The sequence below is a fragment of the Saimiri boliviensis genome, chromosome 3, assembly GCF_048565385.1.
Source record: "Saimiri boliviensis isolate mSaiBol1 chromosome 3, mSaiBol1.pri, whole genome shotgun sequence".
NCBI lineage: Eukaryota > Metazoa > Chordata > Mammalia > Primates > Cebidae > Saimiri > Saimiri boliviensis.
This window is the reverse complement of record NC_133451.1, coordinates 8,634,601-8,652,345: the sequence shown is the minus strand read 5'-3', so window position 1 is coordinate 8,652,345 and position 17,745 is coordinate 8,634,601. Positions and strand designations below refer to the sequence as shown.

At 47.2% G+C, this 17,745-nt stretch overlaps 1 protein-coding gene across 1 annotated transcript in view; it reads right to left on the bottom strand.

Annotated features, from left to right (window-relative positions):
• Positions 1-1,823: 1,823 nt before the first annotated feature.
• OTOP1 (otopetrin 1) overlaps positions 1,824-17,745 on the bottom strand; it is a 37,338-nt gene continuing 21,416 nt past the window's right edge. Inside the window, exons 4-6 of the mRNA XM_003934677.4 lie at positions 16,223-16,353; positions 10,977-11,914; positions 1,824-2,561 (exon numbers count right to left, since the gene is read on the bottom strand). Coding sequence (XP_003934726.3) covers positions 2,391-2,561; positions 10,977-11,914; positions 16,223-16,353 — 1,240 coding nt within the window. The 3' untranslated portion in view covers positions 1,824-2,390. The remainder of the gene's footprint in view (positions 2,562-10,976; positions 11,915-16,222; positions 16,354-17,745) is intronic.

Genomic DNA, 17,745 nt, shown 5'->3' with positions numbered 1-17,745 from the left:
ACCATGGACACTCGGGCAGATGACTCTTTCGGGTGGGGTGTCCCCTGTGCTGTCGGATGTTAGCAGTATCCCGGGTGCACTAAGTGTAACAATCGAAACTGTATTTGGTAGCACAAAAGGGCAACTATAGTTAACGATAATTTACTGTATATTTCAGAGTAACTAACACAGTGAAATTAGAATGTTCCTAACACAAAAAAAGATACACACTTGAGGTTATCTCAATCACCCTGATTTGATTATTACTTATTATATGTTTATATTAAAATATCACATGTAGTCTACATGTACAAATATTATGTATAATTTAAATTTATTTTAATTTTAATAAATAAATATTTAAAAATATCTGCAGATATTGCTAAATGTCCCCTCAAGGAACAAGATTCCCAGGTGGAGAACCGATTCTCTAGATGGGACATGCATAGATGATGATTTCATTTTTTAGTATCTAACCTATTTTTTAGTTTTTTTCTAAAATAAATGTATTTTACCCATGTTAAAAAAGAAAACAGCTTTGTATTTCTTGCTGTCCCATTGCCTTTACTCTCTGAAAAAAATACACTCAAATGAAAAGATATTCACATTAATACTTAGAGTAAGAAAACTAATTTTATTACGATATTAAAATAGCTATGGAAAAACATATACAAAGGTCTCCCAAATGTCAGTATTCCTTAGACACCTTTGAACTATTTATAATCTTAATCTTTAGGCATCCTAATTGTAATTCTGTATCTTAAAGAAGCAATTCTAAATATGGGAAATGCTTCACAGATATGGTTGATTTTTAGAGTTACTTATAAAAGCAAAAAGTTATAAACACTCTAAAACCAGCCATAGGAAACTGCATTAGTTAAGGTACATTCACTTGATAGACTATCTTACAGCATTAAAATAATATGTATAAAGAACTTATAACAATATGGGGGCAAAGTTTATGCCATATTGTTAAGTGGGAAAATAACTGAATACAAAATCAAATATGTTGCATCATCATTTAAAGGTGTAATAATGACAACAAAAAGAATCACATCAACAGGTTTGGAAGAAATACATCAAGATATTAAAAGTAATTGTTGCCGGGTGCGGTGGCTCAAGCCTGTAATCCCAGCACTTTGGGAGGCCGAGGCGGGTGGATCACGAGGTCGAGAGATGGAGACCATCCTGGTCAACATGGTGAAACCCCGTCTCTACTAAAAATAAAAAAACTAGCTGGGCATGGTGGCGCATGCCTGTAATCCCAGCTACTTAGGAGGCTGAGGCAGGAGAATTGCCTGAGCCCAGGAGGCGGAGGCTGCAGTGAGCCAAGATCGCGCCATTGCACTCCAGCCTGGGTACACAAGAGCAAAACTCCGTCTCAAAAAAAAAAAAAAAAAAGTAATTGTTGGCTGAGCCCAGTGGCTCTTGCCTATAATTCCAGCACTTTGGGAGGCTGAGGTGGGAAGAGATCATGAGTTCAGAAGATTGAGACCATCCTGGCCAACATAGTGAAACCCTGTCTCTACTAAAAATACAAAAATTAGCTGGGCATGGTGGTATATGCCTGTAGTTCCAGCTACTCAGGAGGCCGAGGCAGAAAAATCACTTGAACCTGGGAGGTGGAGGTCACAGTAAGCCGAAATCACACCACTGCATTCCAGCCTGGCAACAGAGCAAAACTTCGTCTCAAAAAAAAGTAATCATTAATTGAACAGTGGCAACATAGGTTACTTTTTCTCTCACTTTTCTGAAACATTCAAATTTTTTACAATAAACATGTATGTATTTACACTGAAAGAGAAAACAGTGAAATTTCTTTTTAAAAATACTTCAAAGTGATCACAAAAATGTGCCGACATTTCAGGTAAGAAATGTTTTTATTTTGGCCTGTACACAAATTTCTATCCAGATGATAAAACTAACTTCAAGAAATTAAACCTATGCGGAAACAATATCAGCTCAATGTGATTGTGTCCCAATTCATCAGCTTTGAGAAGGATAAAATTTTTAAGTATAAATTACTAGGCAGGTGGTCAGGAGAAGGTTGTGTGGAGTCGCATGATAAATGACACACAGAAGACGCTTTTTATGAAAAACAAACTGGATGGATTCTTTCCCAAACCATAATCACATTCTTCTAAATCATTTAGAAGGGAATAGAATAATTTCGGCTTGATTAGCATTTAACTACCCAAGGACAGATTCCAGCCACCTCATGGATTTTGATCTAACTTGTTTACACTCATCGGGGGTGACGGGCAGTTCCAGCCCACAGGAAGCGCAATCTTTGCAGACAAAAGGCGGCCCTTCTCATATTTGTCAGGCAATATTTGTCCAGCCTGGCCACTCCCAGGTGGTTCCAGTGAACTCTCTTGTTAGCTCACTCCTCGGTCTCTTGTGGACCCAGACTATATCTTACAATAGACCTCAAAGAGGGAGGCAGCTGCGTGCATTCGGTAGAAAATAGAAAAAGGCATGGCCAGATTGACCACAATTATCCAGGGTTCAAAGCCAAAGACAATCTCCTCCAATCCGTTGTCATACTCGGGTCGACAGCCAAAGGCGGGAGGTATCCAAAGCTGCAAGAGAAGAGATAATGGCCTGTGGTGGGGAGCAGCTTCCAAGCCACCGCGGAGGCCCCACTCAAGTCCAGGTCTCATGGAAGCCAACCTGGATGAGTCACCCCCGCCAGAACAGTAAGGAGACCTCACAACATTTCCCATGTGCACGGAAACCACCAAATCCTGCCTGCCAGGATCCTGCTCACTGCCTCACCCACGCTTCCCTGCAATCCATCCCGAGCGAGTGCTTTTTGAACCCATCCAATTCTCTCCATCCCTACAGCCCTCGCCCAGCCTCCGTTTCCTCATCTGGAAGATGGGAATACTAACACGTGTCTGAGAGGGCTTAGATGAGAACTAAGTTTTGAAAACTGAAAGCAATGACTTTTGATTGTGTTGCTCCCCAAGCCTACACGCTGTTCCCTGCTTCTCAGTCTCTTCCTTGTCCCAGTTCCCTCCTGCTCTGCCACCCCTTGAGCTGTCAGGCTTCTCAGGGCCCCAGAGCTCAGCCCTGGGCCCTCTCCCGCTTCAGACTGCACACTTCTTCAGCGTCCTCCACTCTTTGGTTGTGCTGGCAGGCTCTAGGATGACCCTCGATGATGCCCAGCTCCTGCAGTCACCCCTTTGTGGAGTCCCCACCCCTTGAGTGTGGGCTGCACCTAATGACCCGCTTCCAACTCACAAAAGACGGCAAAAGACATGGGAAGTCACTTCTGAAATTAGGTTGCAAAGGACCTGCTATCCCTCTTGCTCATCTTCTGTAAGACAGGCGGTAGCAGCCACGCTGCAAAGCACCCTCGTGCTTCAGGGAACTCAGAGCTTCAGTCCAACAAGCCACAGCTGAATCCTGCCAACAGCCACATGAGTAGATTTGGAAACAAATCCTCTGCCACCTCTCTCAAAGTCAAGCCTTGAAATGAATGCAGCCCCCGCCGACAGTTTCAGCCTGGGAATGGCCCTGTACAGACACAAGCTAAACTGTAGTTGGATTCACAAGCCAGAGAAACTATGAAACCATAAATGTACGTTGTTTAAGTTGCTGAGTTCTGGGGTAGTCTCTTACATAGCAATAGGTAACTGAGACACGCAGCCTTCATTAGAACTCCATACAGAACCCGCCCTGCTATATACAGCCAAACTCTGCATCCAGGGATCTGTGTCTATGGATTCAACCAGCCACAGATCAAAAATATTCAAAAAGTAGGCTGGGTACAGGGCTCACACCTGTAATCCCAGCACTTTGGGAGGCCGAAGCAGGTGGATCACCTGAGGTCAGGAATTCGAGACCAGCCCGGCCAACATGGTGAAACCCCATCTCTACTAAAAATACAAAGTATTAGCCAGGCGTGGTGGCACTTGCCTGTAATCCCAGCTACTCGGGAGGCTGAAGCTGGAGAATCGCTTGAAGCAGGGAGGCAAAGTTTGCAGTGAGCCGAGATTGTGCCACTGCACTCCAGCCTGGGCAACAGTGAGACTCTGTCTCAAAAAATAAAAGTAAATAAATTCAAAAAATAAAATGGTTGGGTGTGTCTGTACTGAATATGTACAGACTCTCTTCTTGCCGTTGTTCTCTAAACAATACAGTATAAAAATTATTTACACAGTATTTAAATCGTATTAGGTATTTAAGTAATCTAGAGATGTCTTAAAGTGTATGGGAGGATGGGTAGGTTACATGCAAACACTGCCCCATTTTACATATAGGACTTGAGCACTGTGCATTTGGAATCTACCACGTGGGGCCTGGAACCAAGATCCCTCTCTTCTACTTTGTTCCCTGGCTGCTGTGACTCTTAGCAGCTCTCCTACCTCTTTGGCGGGTCCCTCCCATCTCCTTTGCTGTTTCATACTTTGCTCTGCCCCTTAATGTTGGCCGGCGGTCCAGGGCTCCTCCTTGGGTCCCTTTCTGTTCTCTATACACATGAGCCCCAGGGCTCTCTCCAGTACCTGGTTGTAAACACCCACTATGGGCCTGTGACTTCCCAAGCTAAATCTCCAGCCTGGACCACTCCCAAGAAGCCCAGGCTCATAGTTTCCGCTGGCAACTTGAGTGTCTAAAACACATCTCAAACTCAACCCACCTTCCCCATTTCTCCATCTGATCAGTGACATCCTCCTCCCAGGTGGTCCATCAAAGCTCCAGGTGTCATTCTTATCTCCCTCCTCCTCCCATAACCATGCCCCCTGCCATCCGGCCCATCAGCACATCCTGACTGTGCGCCTCCAAAGCAGTATCTACAGCCCACCTGTGGCTCTCTGTCTCCGCCTGTCCAGCCGGACTCTCTCACCTGGACCACAGCGGTGGCCTCCTACCTGGTCTCCCAGCTTGCACTAGGACTCCACTCAGCTACCAGATTAACTTTTTATGAAAATCAGATCCTGTCCCTACCTTGATTAAACCCCCAGAGTCTTCCCAAAATATTTAAAGTAAAATGTACACTCCCGCATGGGGTGATGAAGCATTCTGTTAACTGATTTCTAACCACTGTCCACGTTCTCCCCACTCACCCCACCCACGTGGCACACAGCCCTTCTTCCTGTTTCTCACACCAGGCCCGCTCAGTCCCACCGGGGGTTCTGCACCAGCCACTGTTCCCTCTGCCTTGAACATGCGCGGCCAGCCCTCCCTGTCTCACGTCACCCTTCAGCAAGGCCTTCCGGCTGAGCTGGTCCATCTGATCTACAATGGCTGCCCAAGAGCTGTCTCCCACACCCTCCTTCCCACTTCTCCACCTAACACATGTCACTACTGGGGGGTCTTTCTTGCTTGATGGTCTCTCTTGGTTGATGGTTTTGCTTGCTGTTGCCTGGTTTCTAAGCCCCAGAGGAGGAAGACCAGAGATCTTAGTCGTAGCTGTACCCTTACCATTCACAGCAGTGCCCGGCCCTCTGCAGGTATTCAAGGGACATGTTTTAAAGGAAGGGAGAGAAGGAGGGAGGGGGAGACAGGGAGGAGAAAGGAGAAGAAAGGAAGGCGGGAAGATGGGACCTCTTCTGAAACCCACATCTTTCTATCTGCTGTTCAGTTGGCCGTAAATTCTTGTTACTTATCCTATTGAGAGGTGACCTATGATCTCTTTCCTTGAATCTGGATGGGCTCCGTCACTACGTGATTAATAAAATATGGCAAAAATGACCCCATGCAGTTTCTAAGCCCAGGCCTTAGGAGACAGGCTGTTTCCGGTTCGAACTTGCGTAGGGTTGGCTCTGGGACCCTTCAGAGTCCAATCACCCTGAGACAACAGGCTGGAGACCCACCTGCGGATGCCCCAGTCAGGGCTGAGCCCAGCCTCCCAGCCACCCCCACTCAAGGCACCAGACCATGGACCTTCCGGACAAGACTTCACCAGCTTCACCCGATGCCGTGAAGAACAGAACTGCCCATCCGAGCCCTGCCAGAATTTCTAACCCACAAAGCCATGACTCACAATAAAAGCCATGAGACAAAAACAAAATCATTCCTGTTACTTCTGTCATACATTTGGGGCAGTTCGCTGCACGGCAACAGAAAACCAAAATATCTGCCTACTGGCTTTGTCCATTTGGATGCCACAGAGGCACCTGAAACAGAACAGGTCCAGTACTTAACTCTGGTCCTTCCTTCCACGCTGACCTCCACTCACTGCCCCCAAGGTTGCCCCTCCTCCAGAGTCCTCCGTGTCCAACCTAGTGTCACCGTCTCCCCAGGAACTTAAGTCTGAAAGCACAGGTCCTGCTTGGCATCTGTCACCCTTTGTAACTTGCAACCTGGAGACCCTGGAGGGTGTTATGATGAGTGAAATAAGCCAGTAACAAAAGGACTAATACTCCACAAATCCACTTATATGAGGAGTCTAGGAGTCAAATTCCTAGAGACTGAAAGAATGGTGGTTGTCAGGAGCGCGGAGAATGGGGACTCCGTATTTAATGGGGTAGAGTTTCAGTTTCGCTGGATGAGAATAACCTGGAAATGGATGGTGGTGATGGCTGCACCATGTGAACGTCCTTCACTCAACTGTACTCTTGAAAGTGGGTGCGGTGGGCAAGTTTGTGTGGTGTTTTTTTTTACCACAATTAAAAATATAATAAAAATAGACTTGTCATGGTGGCTCATGCCTGTAATCCCAGCACTTTGGGAGGCAGAGGCAGGCAGATCACCTGAGGTCAGGAGTTCAAGACCAGCCTGACCAACATGGAGAAACTCCGTCTCTACTAAAAATACAAAAATTAGCCAGGTGTGGTGGCACACACCTGTCATCCCAGCTACTCAGGAGGCTGAGGCAGGAGATCACTTGAACCCGGGAGGCAGAGGTTGCAGTGAGCCAAGATGGGCAACAAAAGTGAAATTCCATCTCAAATAATAATAATAATAATAATAATAATAAGCATGAGTCAGATCCCGTTGCTCACAGATTAGACCCTTCCATGGTTTTCTGTTGTGTTTAGCATGGAGTCTTGATCGTGGGCCCTGTGTGGTCTCCCCTCGGCCCTCTGCTCCGTGCTCCGGGGTCATGTCCGGTGAGCTCTGCCTTGCCTTGCACCTGTGCTTTCCCCGCACCTGCAGCTCTGCCCTGGGAGTCCCTCACCCCAGCCCCGTCCACACCCTTCCTTAGAAGAGGCCTTCCCTGAATCCAGTCTCCCACAGCGCCCTGCCCTTCTCCATCACCACACCCACCCTCTGTTGTCTCCAGGGTGCGGCTCCTGGAAATTCAACTAACGTTTCCAACTCTGTCTTGGCTGGAGTGGAAGCCATGCCTCCCAGACGTGCGCATCAGCACCTGCAGCTGGGGCTGTGGACCGGCTCCCCATGCTGGAGAAGACAGCTCTTGCTCTCTGCCAGACGCCTGTGGCACAACCTTGGGTCAACTGCAAGGTTTCAAAGTGCCGCCCAATGAGCCAGCATTGACATCCTAAGACACCACCCTGTGGATTTCCATCCTCTGGTTCCGTCCCCATAACCCAGCCAGTGCCTGGGGGATCACGGGCCAAGCACACGGAGGAAGAAACGAAGCCCACCCTCCTCCCTGGACTGGGTCCTGGGTCTTGGGTCTGGCCTTCGGGTCCTGACAGACCATCAGCTGCCTCTTGATTCTGGGATTTCGGACTGCGCTATTTTTCTGCAAGTGGGTGCAAAAATGCAAGCCAAGTATTTCACCCAGGGGTCAACCAAAAAGGCAATCACAGACAAACAGCTTTTCAGAACTTAGTTTTTAAAACATCTATTAGGCCAGGAGTGGTGGCTCACGCCTGTAATCCCAGCATTTTGGGAGGCCTTGGCAGACAGATCACCTGAGGTCAAGAGTTCAAGACCAGCCTGATGAACATGGTGAATCCCTGTATCTACTAAAAATACAAAAAGTTAGCTGGGCATGCCTGTAGTCCCAGCTCCTCAGGAGGCTGAGGCAGGAGAATCGCTTGAACCCAGGAGGCGGAGGTGGCAGTGAGCCGAGATCACGCCATTGCACTCCATCCTGGGCAACTGAGCAAGACTCCATCTCAAAATATATATATATTAATCACAGGGCATATATATATACACACACAAAAAAAGCATATGCCTTGAGGAGAATTCTAGAAAGAGCTCTGACTGTATAAGAGTTTGCATTTTGGAATATGCATCTCAAAAATATACAGCCAACTAGTATCCATCTCTCTTTTAACTCTAAATTCTTGGTTGGCTGCTGTGCCCCAGACATAGTCCTGGCATACAGCAGGTGCCTGACAAGTGTCTGCTGGATGGAGAAGAGGGTCTGCCTGCAGCCAAACTCTTCCGGCCTTCCCCCTTTCGAGCTCCTCCTCACTGCCTACCGAGCTGAAGGAAGCCAGGTGATCCAAGGCTGGGGAGGATCAGGTTTGCTCAGCAGACACACAGCCGTTCTGACTTCAGAAGGGACCTTCCCAGCTTCGCGTTCTTAGGGCGATAACAAAAGTCGCAGGCCCTGAATGCACCATCTGAAATTCAGGGGAGGAAGCTCAAAAGCCTCTGAGCTGCTGGGGCGACAGAGAACAGGCTTGATAATGGAGGCTGGTAGCAGAGAGCTAGCTTCAGTCAGAGTGATGGGCAGACACCTCTGTGGACTGGGGCACTCCCTTCCGGCCACCAGTCACCGTCTCTGCAGAGACTCACACAGTGGCAAAGGCTGCTTCCCCCTCCTTCTCACCAGCCCCACCATCCTTCCTCTGTGTCTCTAAAAATACCCCAATGGCATACAACGCTTCTGATTCCTTTTTCTTCTCTATCCCTCCATCACTGCCCGGGTTCAAGCTCCTGCCCTACTTGCCTGGGCTGTTGCAGGGCTTTCTCTCCCAGTCTTTCTGCTTCTGGCCCCATCTGTCTCCATCCTTGCTACACACAGCTGCTGAGAGGATCACTCCAAAGCGCAAATCTGAGCAAGTCCTCCCTTACCCTCAGCATAAAGACTCCAGCCAGGCATAAGAAGCCCTGCTCAAGCCAGAGCCCACCTAGCTGGGCCCCCTCTCCTATATCACATTCTGCGGCTCTGCTTAAAACACGTGGAATTTATGCCAAACTACCTGGTGCTCCCAAAGCATGCCATGGAGTCTTTTGCCTCTGCGTCTTCACACACTGTGTGCCTCTGCCTGAAATGCTTTTCCCTGCCTTGATCATCTGGTGAACTTCCAGTCACCCCTTGCTGATGCAGACAAGATGGGGTGAGTGACTGTTCACTTTCCTCACCCCTGTTACCTTCTGTCAGAGAGGCTGGAAAGCAAACCATCCACTTCCCCAGCCTCCCTTGCAGCTAGGGGTGCCCACGTGAGAGACACTGCCTGGCACCAGCCCTTCCCATGCTTTCTGTCCTGAATCCATTTGTGATGCCTGGTGCAGCTGCAGCCACCTCGTAACCACGTGGCAAAAGCACCACACCACCCATATGACAAGATGAACAGTGCCTTGATGCCTGATGACATGGCTCAGCTGCCAGGCCAACCCCAAGCAACCAACCTCCAGAATTCTCATGAGATAATAAAACATTGTTAAGACTGAAGACACTGCAAATCAAACTGCCTATCACTTGCAGCCAAAAGCACTCCTGATTGGCACTGGGCCTCACTCTAGCACCCCCTCCTCACTGAAGTCCTTCTGGATCCCTGCTCCTAGTACACTTTGACAAGCCTGTCTCAGCACTTGTCCTGCTCACCGTATTAGATTTTCTCACTGTCTCCCTCCCCCATCATATTGCGACCTTTTAGAGGAAAGAGACTTAGTCTTTCCCCTTTAATTTTTAGTGCCTGGCCCAGCCCCTAGCACACAGCAAGACTTCAGTAGGTAATTTGTAGAATATAGGTCTACTTTCCAACCTCATATTTTAATTTTGTCCTTACAGCATTTTTATTACTAGCTGCCTCCATGTCTTATTTTTAAAAGGCAAGAGAAACCTCGATGTCCATCAGTAATGGACTGGACAAAGAAAATGTATTATGGCCGGGTACAGTGGCTCACATCTGTAATCCCAGCACTTTGGGAGACTGAGGCGGGAGGACTGTCTGACCCCAAGAGTTCAAGACAAGCCTGGGAAGCACGGTGAGAACCCATCTCTGCCAAAAAGAAAGTTTTGGCTGGGCTCACACCTGTAATCCCAGCACTTTGGCAGGCTGAGGCAGGCAGATCACTTGAGATCAGGAGTTCAAAACCAGCCCTGTCAACATGGTGAAACCCCATCTCTACTAAAAATACCTTTTTAAAATTAGACAAGTGTGGTGGTGGGCACCTCTAAGCCCAGCAACTCTGGAGGCTGTGGCAGGAGACTTGCTTGAATCCAGGATGCAGAGGTAGCAGTGAGCCAAGATCATGCCATTGCACTCCAGCCTGGGCAACAAGAGTAAAACTCCATCTCAAAAAAAAAAAAAAAATTTTTTTTAATTAACCATGTGTGATGGCATGTGCCTGTGGTCCCAGCTACTCAGGAGGCTGAGATGGGAAGATTGCTTGAGCACAGAAGGTCAAGGCTGCAGTGAGCTGTGATCGCGCCACTGCACTCCAGCCTGGGCAGCAGAGTAAGACCCTGTCTCAGAAAATAAATAAATAAATAAATAATATGGTAGCTATACACCATGGAATATTGTGAAACCTTAAAAAAGAATGAAATCGCATTCTGTGCAGCAACTTGGATGGAACTGGAGTCCTTATCTCAAGTGAATTAACACAGGAACAGAAAACCAAATACCACGTGTCCTCTAAGTGGAAGCCAAACACTGAGTGCTCACGAACACAAAGATATGAACAATAGACACCACTAGGGACTACCGGAGTGGAGAGGCAGAAGAAACCTACCTATTGGGCACTATGCTCACTACCTGGGTGACAGGATCATTTTTGCACCAAACCTCAGCAACATGCAATCTACCCATGTAACAAGCCTGCATGTGTACCCCTTGAACTGAAAATGAAAGTTTCAAATAAAATTAAAATAAGAATAACTTGGTGCGGATTACCGAAATATTGCAGAGGAACAAGAAGGCTGCAATATTCCTCAAGACTTTTCTCTTGGCGTTGCCCTGTAAGAAACAGGGAAGGTGGGCTGGGCTGGGGCTCTCTCCCCAGCTGCTCTCCTCCCGCTTCTCGTCCTCCTTGCCACAGCCTTCTCTCACGTGCACATTTCCGTTGGCTGCTGGTGGCGTGTCCCTGCTCCGGGGAGCCACATCTTCAGCCACGCCTCCACTCTTGAGGCAGAAAGAAGCAAGGGGCATGGTGTTGCCATTGCAGACGGTGACCACCCGAAGGGTTCGGATGTCCTCAGAGAGTTTTTCAGGCTCTCGGTGAATGGACTCGATGATGAAGAGGTTCTGGACATATTTCTCCAGGATCACGAGGATGGAGTAAGGCAGGTTGTACCAGGTGTAGCTGGGGTGGTTCTCTGCACAGAGGATGGCCAAGATTGAGCCCCAGGAGATAAGCCAGGAGCCAGAGGCAGTGCCCACCAAGAGGTCTGAGTCCAGTTTGCGGGCCGGATTTTTGGACTCATCCAGTGATTTTTCATCCATCCTGTAAATCCGGATTCCAGCCAGCCCCGCAGCCCCCATCAGCATCAGCAGGGTGATGGCATACAGGTAGAACATGATGAGTGCCGACTCGCTCTTGGTCTTGGAGCGCCCAATATGAATCAGGTACACCACCACCACACCAATGGTGGCGGCCAGCGCAGTCAGGCCCAGGGCTGCGCCCACCACGACCCCGTCAGACTTGATCTGCATTTTCGGGTGCTGATGGCTGTCAACTTTGCGCCCGATGTTCTTCCATAGGACGTAGAGCATGGTGGAGGCCAGGATCTGATACTCTATGTTGAAGGGGTAGAGGTAGTAGATCCCGTGGGATATGGCAGTGCAGAGAGTTGGGGGCGTGCAGTTACACTGCGGTGTGTGGTCATCTAGAACTGGGGGAGACAGGTAGAGCACAAGGGAGGGCAATGAGCGGGTGCGAGGGGAGGCAGAAAAGCCCAGAAAGCCATTTCCACTGCGGATTCATGCTTGATCTTCCCACCGGATTACAAGCTTTATCATGTCATGGCTTATTATCATGTTTAATATCATAGCTAAGTTGATAGCCATGAGTATCCCCAGAGCATATTCATTACCTCAATCACATTTATTTGGCAGGTTGCCAAAGACAATAAACACAATGACTGTACTGCTGTAAGAAATAGATATGCATACGGCAGACAGATGGATAGACAGACACACAGATGGAAAAATCTGGAAGGACACAAACTAAAAATGTTAGCAGTGGTTATCTCTGGGTGGAAAATGACGGGAGATTTTTAATCTTTTCTAGATTTTGCTTCCCTGTATTTTCTAACTTTTCTAAATTTACATGTGTGATTTTTAAAATTATTTTTAAAAAATACTTTGTAAATGCCATTTTTAATTAGCAAAAGATATGCCTCTTATGACTCCAGTGCTAGCAAGCGTGCAGGAGACGGGTGTTCTCCAGCACCAGTGTGGGGAAAGCAAGTGGGCACCACCTTCTGGAAGACAAGCTGGTGGCGGTATTGAAGGGCCCGCTTCACAGGGTGGGAGATGCTGCAAGTAAATGACGAAACATGTCACGAAAGCCCTAAAGACGACACAGTCTCTGACCCATAATTCCATCTACCCTCCTACTCAAAGGGACAAATAAAGAATGTAATCAAAGAGTCAGGTAAGACCAGGCGCGAGGCACACTGTCTCAGGCCTATAATCCCAGCACTTTGGGAGGCTGAGGCGGGTGGATCACTTGAGGTCAGGAGTTTGAGACCAGCCTGGCCAACATAGTGAAACCCCGTCTCCATTAAAATTACAAAAATTAGCCAGGTGTGGTGGCATGCCTGTAATGCCAGGTACTTGAGAGGCTAACACAGGCGAATCACTTGAACTTGGGAGGCAGAGGTTGCACTGAGCCAAAATCACGCCGCTGCACTCCAGCCTGGGCAACAGAGTGAGACTCAGTCTTGAAAAATAAAGATAAAAAAAGAGTCAGATAAAATTGTGTGTGTGAGAGAGAAAGAGAGAGACAGAGAGAGAGAGAGAGAGAGAGAGAGAGAGAGAAGAAAAAGAAAGAGAAAGAGAGAGAGAAAAACACCTCAGTGTCCAACAATTTAGAAATTGGTAAGTAAATTTTAGTATACCCCATCAATGGGATAGTAGACAGCCACTGCAGATTATAATTGAGATGTGCTTTATGGTTTTTGTTATTTTTGATGTGTGTTTGTTTGTTTGTTTTGAGACAGAGTCTCCTTCTGTTGCCCAGGCGGGAGTGCTGTGGCACAATCTCTACTCACTGCAACCTCCGCCACCTGGGTTCAAGCGATTCTCCTGCCTCAGCCTCCCGAGTAGCTGAGACCACAGGCATGCACCACCACGCCCAGCTAATTTTTATATTTGCTGTAGAGACAGAGTCCGCCATGTTGGCCAGGTTGGTCTTAAACTCCTGAGCTCATGCTATCTGCCCACTTCTGCCTCCCAAAGTACTGGAATTAAAGGCATGTGCCACCACACCCAGCCAGGATGTGTTTTGATAATATAAGAAAGTAATCCCATTTCAAGGAAAATGGAAAAAGTAAGAACAAACTGTATATCTATTTTTTAAATGTAAGCCACAACCCAGTATCAGGCTGTAAAATCAAGTAGCAACCAACTGTTTTGTAGCAGAATAAATTTGCAGTGGACTAGAATAGGATAGAATGGAGTAGAATCAACTATAAGAAAATTTGAGAGTGTCTCTGATATAGTAAAATTAAGTATTATTTTGTCACACACATATTTATGTGTTGGTTGCAATGTAAAATCTGACTCATTAAAAGGTTGCAATAAAAAAAGATCAAATGTATGGTATAAAATCAACCATAAATAAATGGCACACTATGAAAATAAAACAAACATTCACAGCATTTACTGCATTTCTGGGTAAGTGCTGTGGATTTTTTTGAGATAGAGTCTCACTGTCACCCAGGCTGCAGTGCAGTGGCATGATCTTGGCTCAATGCAACTTCCGCTTCCTGGGTTCAAGCGATTCTCCTGCCTCAGCCTCCTGAGTAGCTGGGACTACAGGTGCACACCACCACGCCCAGCTATTTTTTGTATTTTTAGTAGAGACACGGTTTCACCATGTTGGCCAGGATGCTCTCCATCTCTTAACCTCGTGATCCATCTGCCTCGGCCTCTCAAAGTACTAGGATTACAGGCATGAGCCACCGTGCCCAGCTCAGATGTTTTTCTTCACACTTTTTCATTGTTTTAGTTAATGATATGTATATATTACTTTAAAAATCTGAGAAAAGCTACATAATAGCATTAATTTTACTTTTACAGAACATGATACAATTTTCTTTTTTTTTTTTCTTTCTTTTTTTTTTGATATGGGGTTTCCGTCTGTTCCCAGGCTGGAGTGCAGTGGCACAAACACAGCTCACTGCAGCCTGGACCTCCCAGCCTCACGTGATCCTCCTGCGTCAGCCTCTCATGTAGCTAGGACCACAGCCCGTGCCACCATGCCTGGCTTTTTCTGGCAGAGATGGAGGTTTCCCTTTGTTGCCCAGGCTGCTCTCAAATTTCTAGGCTGAAGCGATCCTCCTGCTTTAGGATTACAAGTGCTCAGATTATAGGCATGAGCCACTGCACTCGGTAATAATCTTCAATTCATACAGGGTTTCCCTAGCACTTACAATTCAATACGGTGTTATGCAGAAGACAAGGGAAGAAATCAGGAGGAAATGCTCAGATTAACAGAATGTTAGATCTGACAGCATCCTTTTGTAGAAAATTAATCCAACCTCATCTTTCACAGAGGGTCTTGAAGCCAGATTGCTGGGATTCAAATCACGGCTCAATCATGTATTCACTATGTTCCCCTGGGCTAACTTCTCTGTGGCTTAATGGCTTTATTCAGATGAGGTTAATAATGCCCACCTGAGGCCAGGTGCGGTGGCTCACACTTGTAATCCCAACACTTTGGGAGGCCGAGGTGGGTGGATCACAAGGTCAGGAGTTTGAGACCACCCTGGTCAACATAACAAAACTCCGTCTCTACTAAAAATACAAAAATTGGCTGGGCATGGTGGTACATGCCTGTAGTCCCAGCTACTCAGGGAAGCTGAGGCAGGAGAGTCACTTGAACCCAGAAGGCTGAGGTTGCAGTGAGCTGAAATTGCACCACGCACTCCAGCTTGGGTGATAGGGAGAGACTCCATCTCATAAATAAAAAACTACCTGAGAGTGTAAACTTTCAAGAACAGTGTCAGACACTCAGCAAGTGCTTAACAGCAATTTGTTTTTGTTATTATTGTCATTGCTGCTACTGATATTGATACCAAGGAGGACATGAGGCCCAAACGCTAAGAGTGGCTGCTGGTTGGAGGTGGTGCTTGCGTTGACTCTACCCCACTGATGAGGAAACAGGTTCAAAGTGACTTTCCAGGACAGCCGAGGGTTACACAGCTAGCATAGACTTGCTGCACGGTAAAGCCAGAAGGGATCTTTGCAAGTACATGATTTGGACACCCTCACTTTACAAATGAGAAAAGGGAGGCTCAGAGAGGTTAAATGTCTTTCAAAGGTCACACAGCTTGTACATGATAGGAACAAGCCTGAGACACCCAGTTCCCTGCCCCACATCCCCCTTGGCCTGAATGTTCTAACACAGAAGTGACATAATGTAAAATGCTAGAGGATTTTAGAAGAAAATAGAAAGATTAACCCAACAGGCTCTCAAATACGAGCAAGGGGGAACAGCCATCAGCTAGAATTAAAAGCAAAGTAGTTAGATTAAAACTTTAAATGAACTACAGCCAATAAACCACAACCTACCATTAGACTTGTAGGAATTTTTAAAAGCCATACTTTTACCAGAAAGAACTGGTAATAGAGGCTTAATTAAAAAGACAAGCAGAGGCAACCATCAATCTTCTGTAGTTGAAAACAAAGACCTTTATTTCTGCAGCAAACTGGACCATGAGAAATGGCCATCAGAATGATCACCGTGGGTCTTCCAAATCCCTGAGTCATGGAAGAAATCTTTAATTATGCTCAGCACATATCACTTATGAGAGATTGAGGTTTTGGAAGATTTTCAACAACAGGGCCTGTCTGGCTGGTGCTAAGTTGGATGGCCTGCAATTCTTTGGGACCTGCACTCCATCTCTGAAATCTACAGGTTTCCAAGATATTCCAACATGGCAGAAGGGCCACTCACCTCTCTCACCACTCACCTGTTGTTATGTTCCCAAAGCCCAGAGTAATGAGCCGTTCCTTGTGCTCATTGAGTTGGTGCTTTGACTCATTGAGGACACCGTTGGCCCACAAAAGCAGGTTGGTGAACACCGAGTGGATCACCCCAAACCTGAAAAACACAGGGACTCTGTCCTTGTGCAGCCCTGGGAAAGCCTCAAGCCCCATGGGGTGAGACAGACGTGTGCACACAGTCACACGGCTCCTTCTTAGACATGGTTTCTGGTTTCACCTGGCAGCTCAGGTTCTGGGTGGGTCTCCTGCCTGGCAGGGAGGGGCAGTTCCATGAAACTTTCCAAACCCACAGAATCTTGGCATTCAGCCTTAGTCTTGAACTCACCAGTACTCAACGCAATGCCTACAGAACATCAAAGAAGCTGAGTCTCGGAAGCAGAGCTGGAGGGGTGAAAATTTACTAAAAGCAGACAACCAAAGAGACCACTTGTCCATATTCTGCCCATGGGAAAAATGGTCCAACTGCATCCTCAACTTTGACCCTGCCTCTCCTCTGAGTTTTAACCTCAGCTGATTTCTCTGAGGCTCTCCCGGGCAACTGCAGGCAAAACCTCGCCTCATTTGAACCCTGGCTTCCTTTGGCATAATGTCCAAACACAACTGGAGAAGGAAACAGAATCCCAGGGTGTCTGAGTCAGGTGTTTGCCCATCTGTTTGCCCCTTGCGCTTGCCCAGTTGCTGTAGATCCTGGCCAGCCTTCCCCGAGGCATCTGGGAGGCATTCTATAGAGCCTTTGACAAAGGCAGACAATGCTGTTTGCCTCACACTGGCTGGCTTTTCTTTTACTCGTAATGTGCACAGCTCCTCTTTCTTCTCTCTTTTTTCTGGTCCAAATGGCACTATCCAGTCCCAGGCCCATTGAACCCAGGGAGGTAGCACTGTTGCCACGCATGGCTATAAACTGTTCTACCACGCAAGTTCCCTGCGAGCTGGCAGCCTCCTGTTGGCTTGATCTGGAAACGGTCCACAAACCAATGGCAGATGTCATTTTCCCATGCCAGGCTGCCTGCATCCCAGACTACAACATGGGGAAGGTTTCCATGAGCCATTTGTAATCTCAGTGTATGTTTCCTTCATCTGTATGTGTGTGCGCATGGTGTTTTCTTACATGGTAACAATGCCTTGCGTTTAGCTGATTCACTCCATTATCCTGTCAATGCTTTCCCTCCATCCTCACAATCACCTGGGAGGGTGATGGGTGGACCCTACACGTGCTGAGTGCCTCTTACACGTGCTTTACATCAATCCCCTCTTTCAATCCTCTAGGCAGTCTGTGTTACTGTCTCTGAAGGGCACCAATAGATTCCTCTCTACAGTACTGAAGACTGTCAAGTGGCAGAAGGTTAAAAACACAGGGGACACTGCTTCTCCCTGTGCCTGCCTGATGGCAGGATGGCGATTAAAAAAATAAAAATAAATAAATAAATAAAGATCCTGCTACCTCCCCTTCCTTTCCTGCATACAGACGAGATGTGAGTTTTGTTCTTAC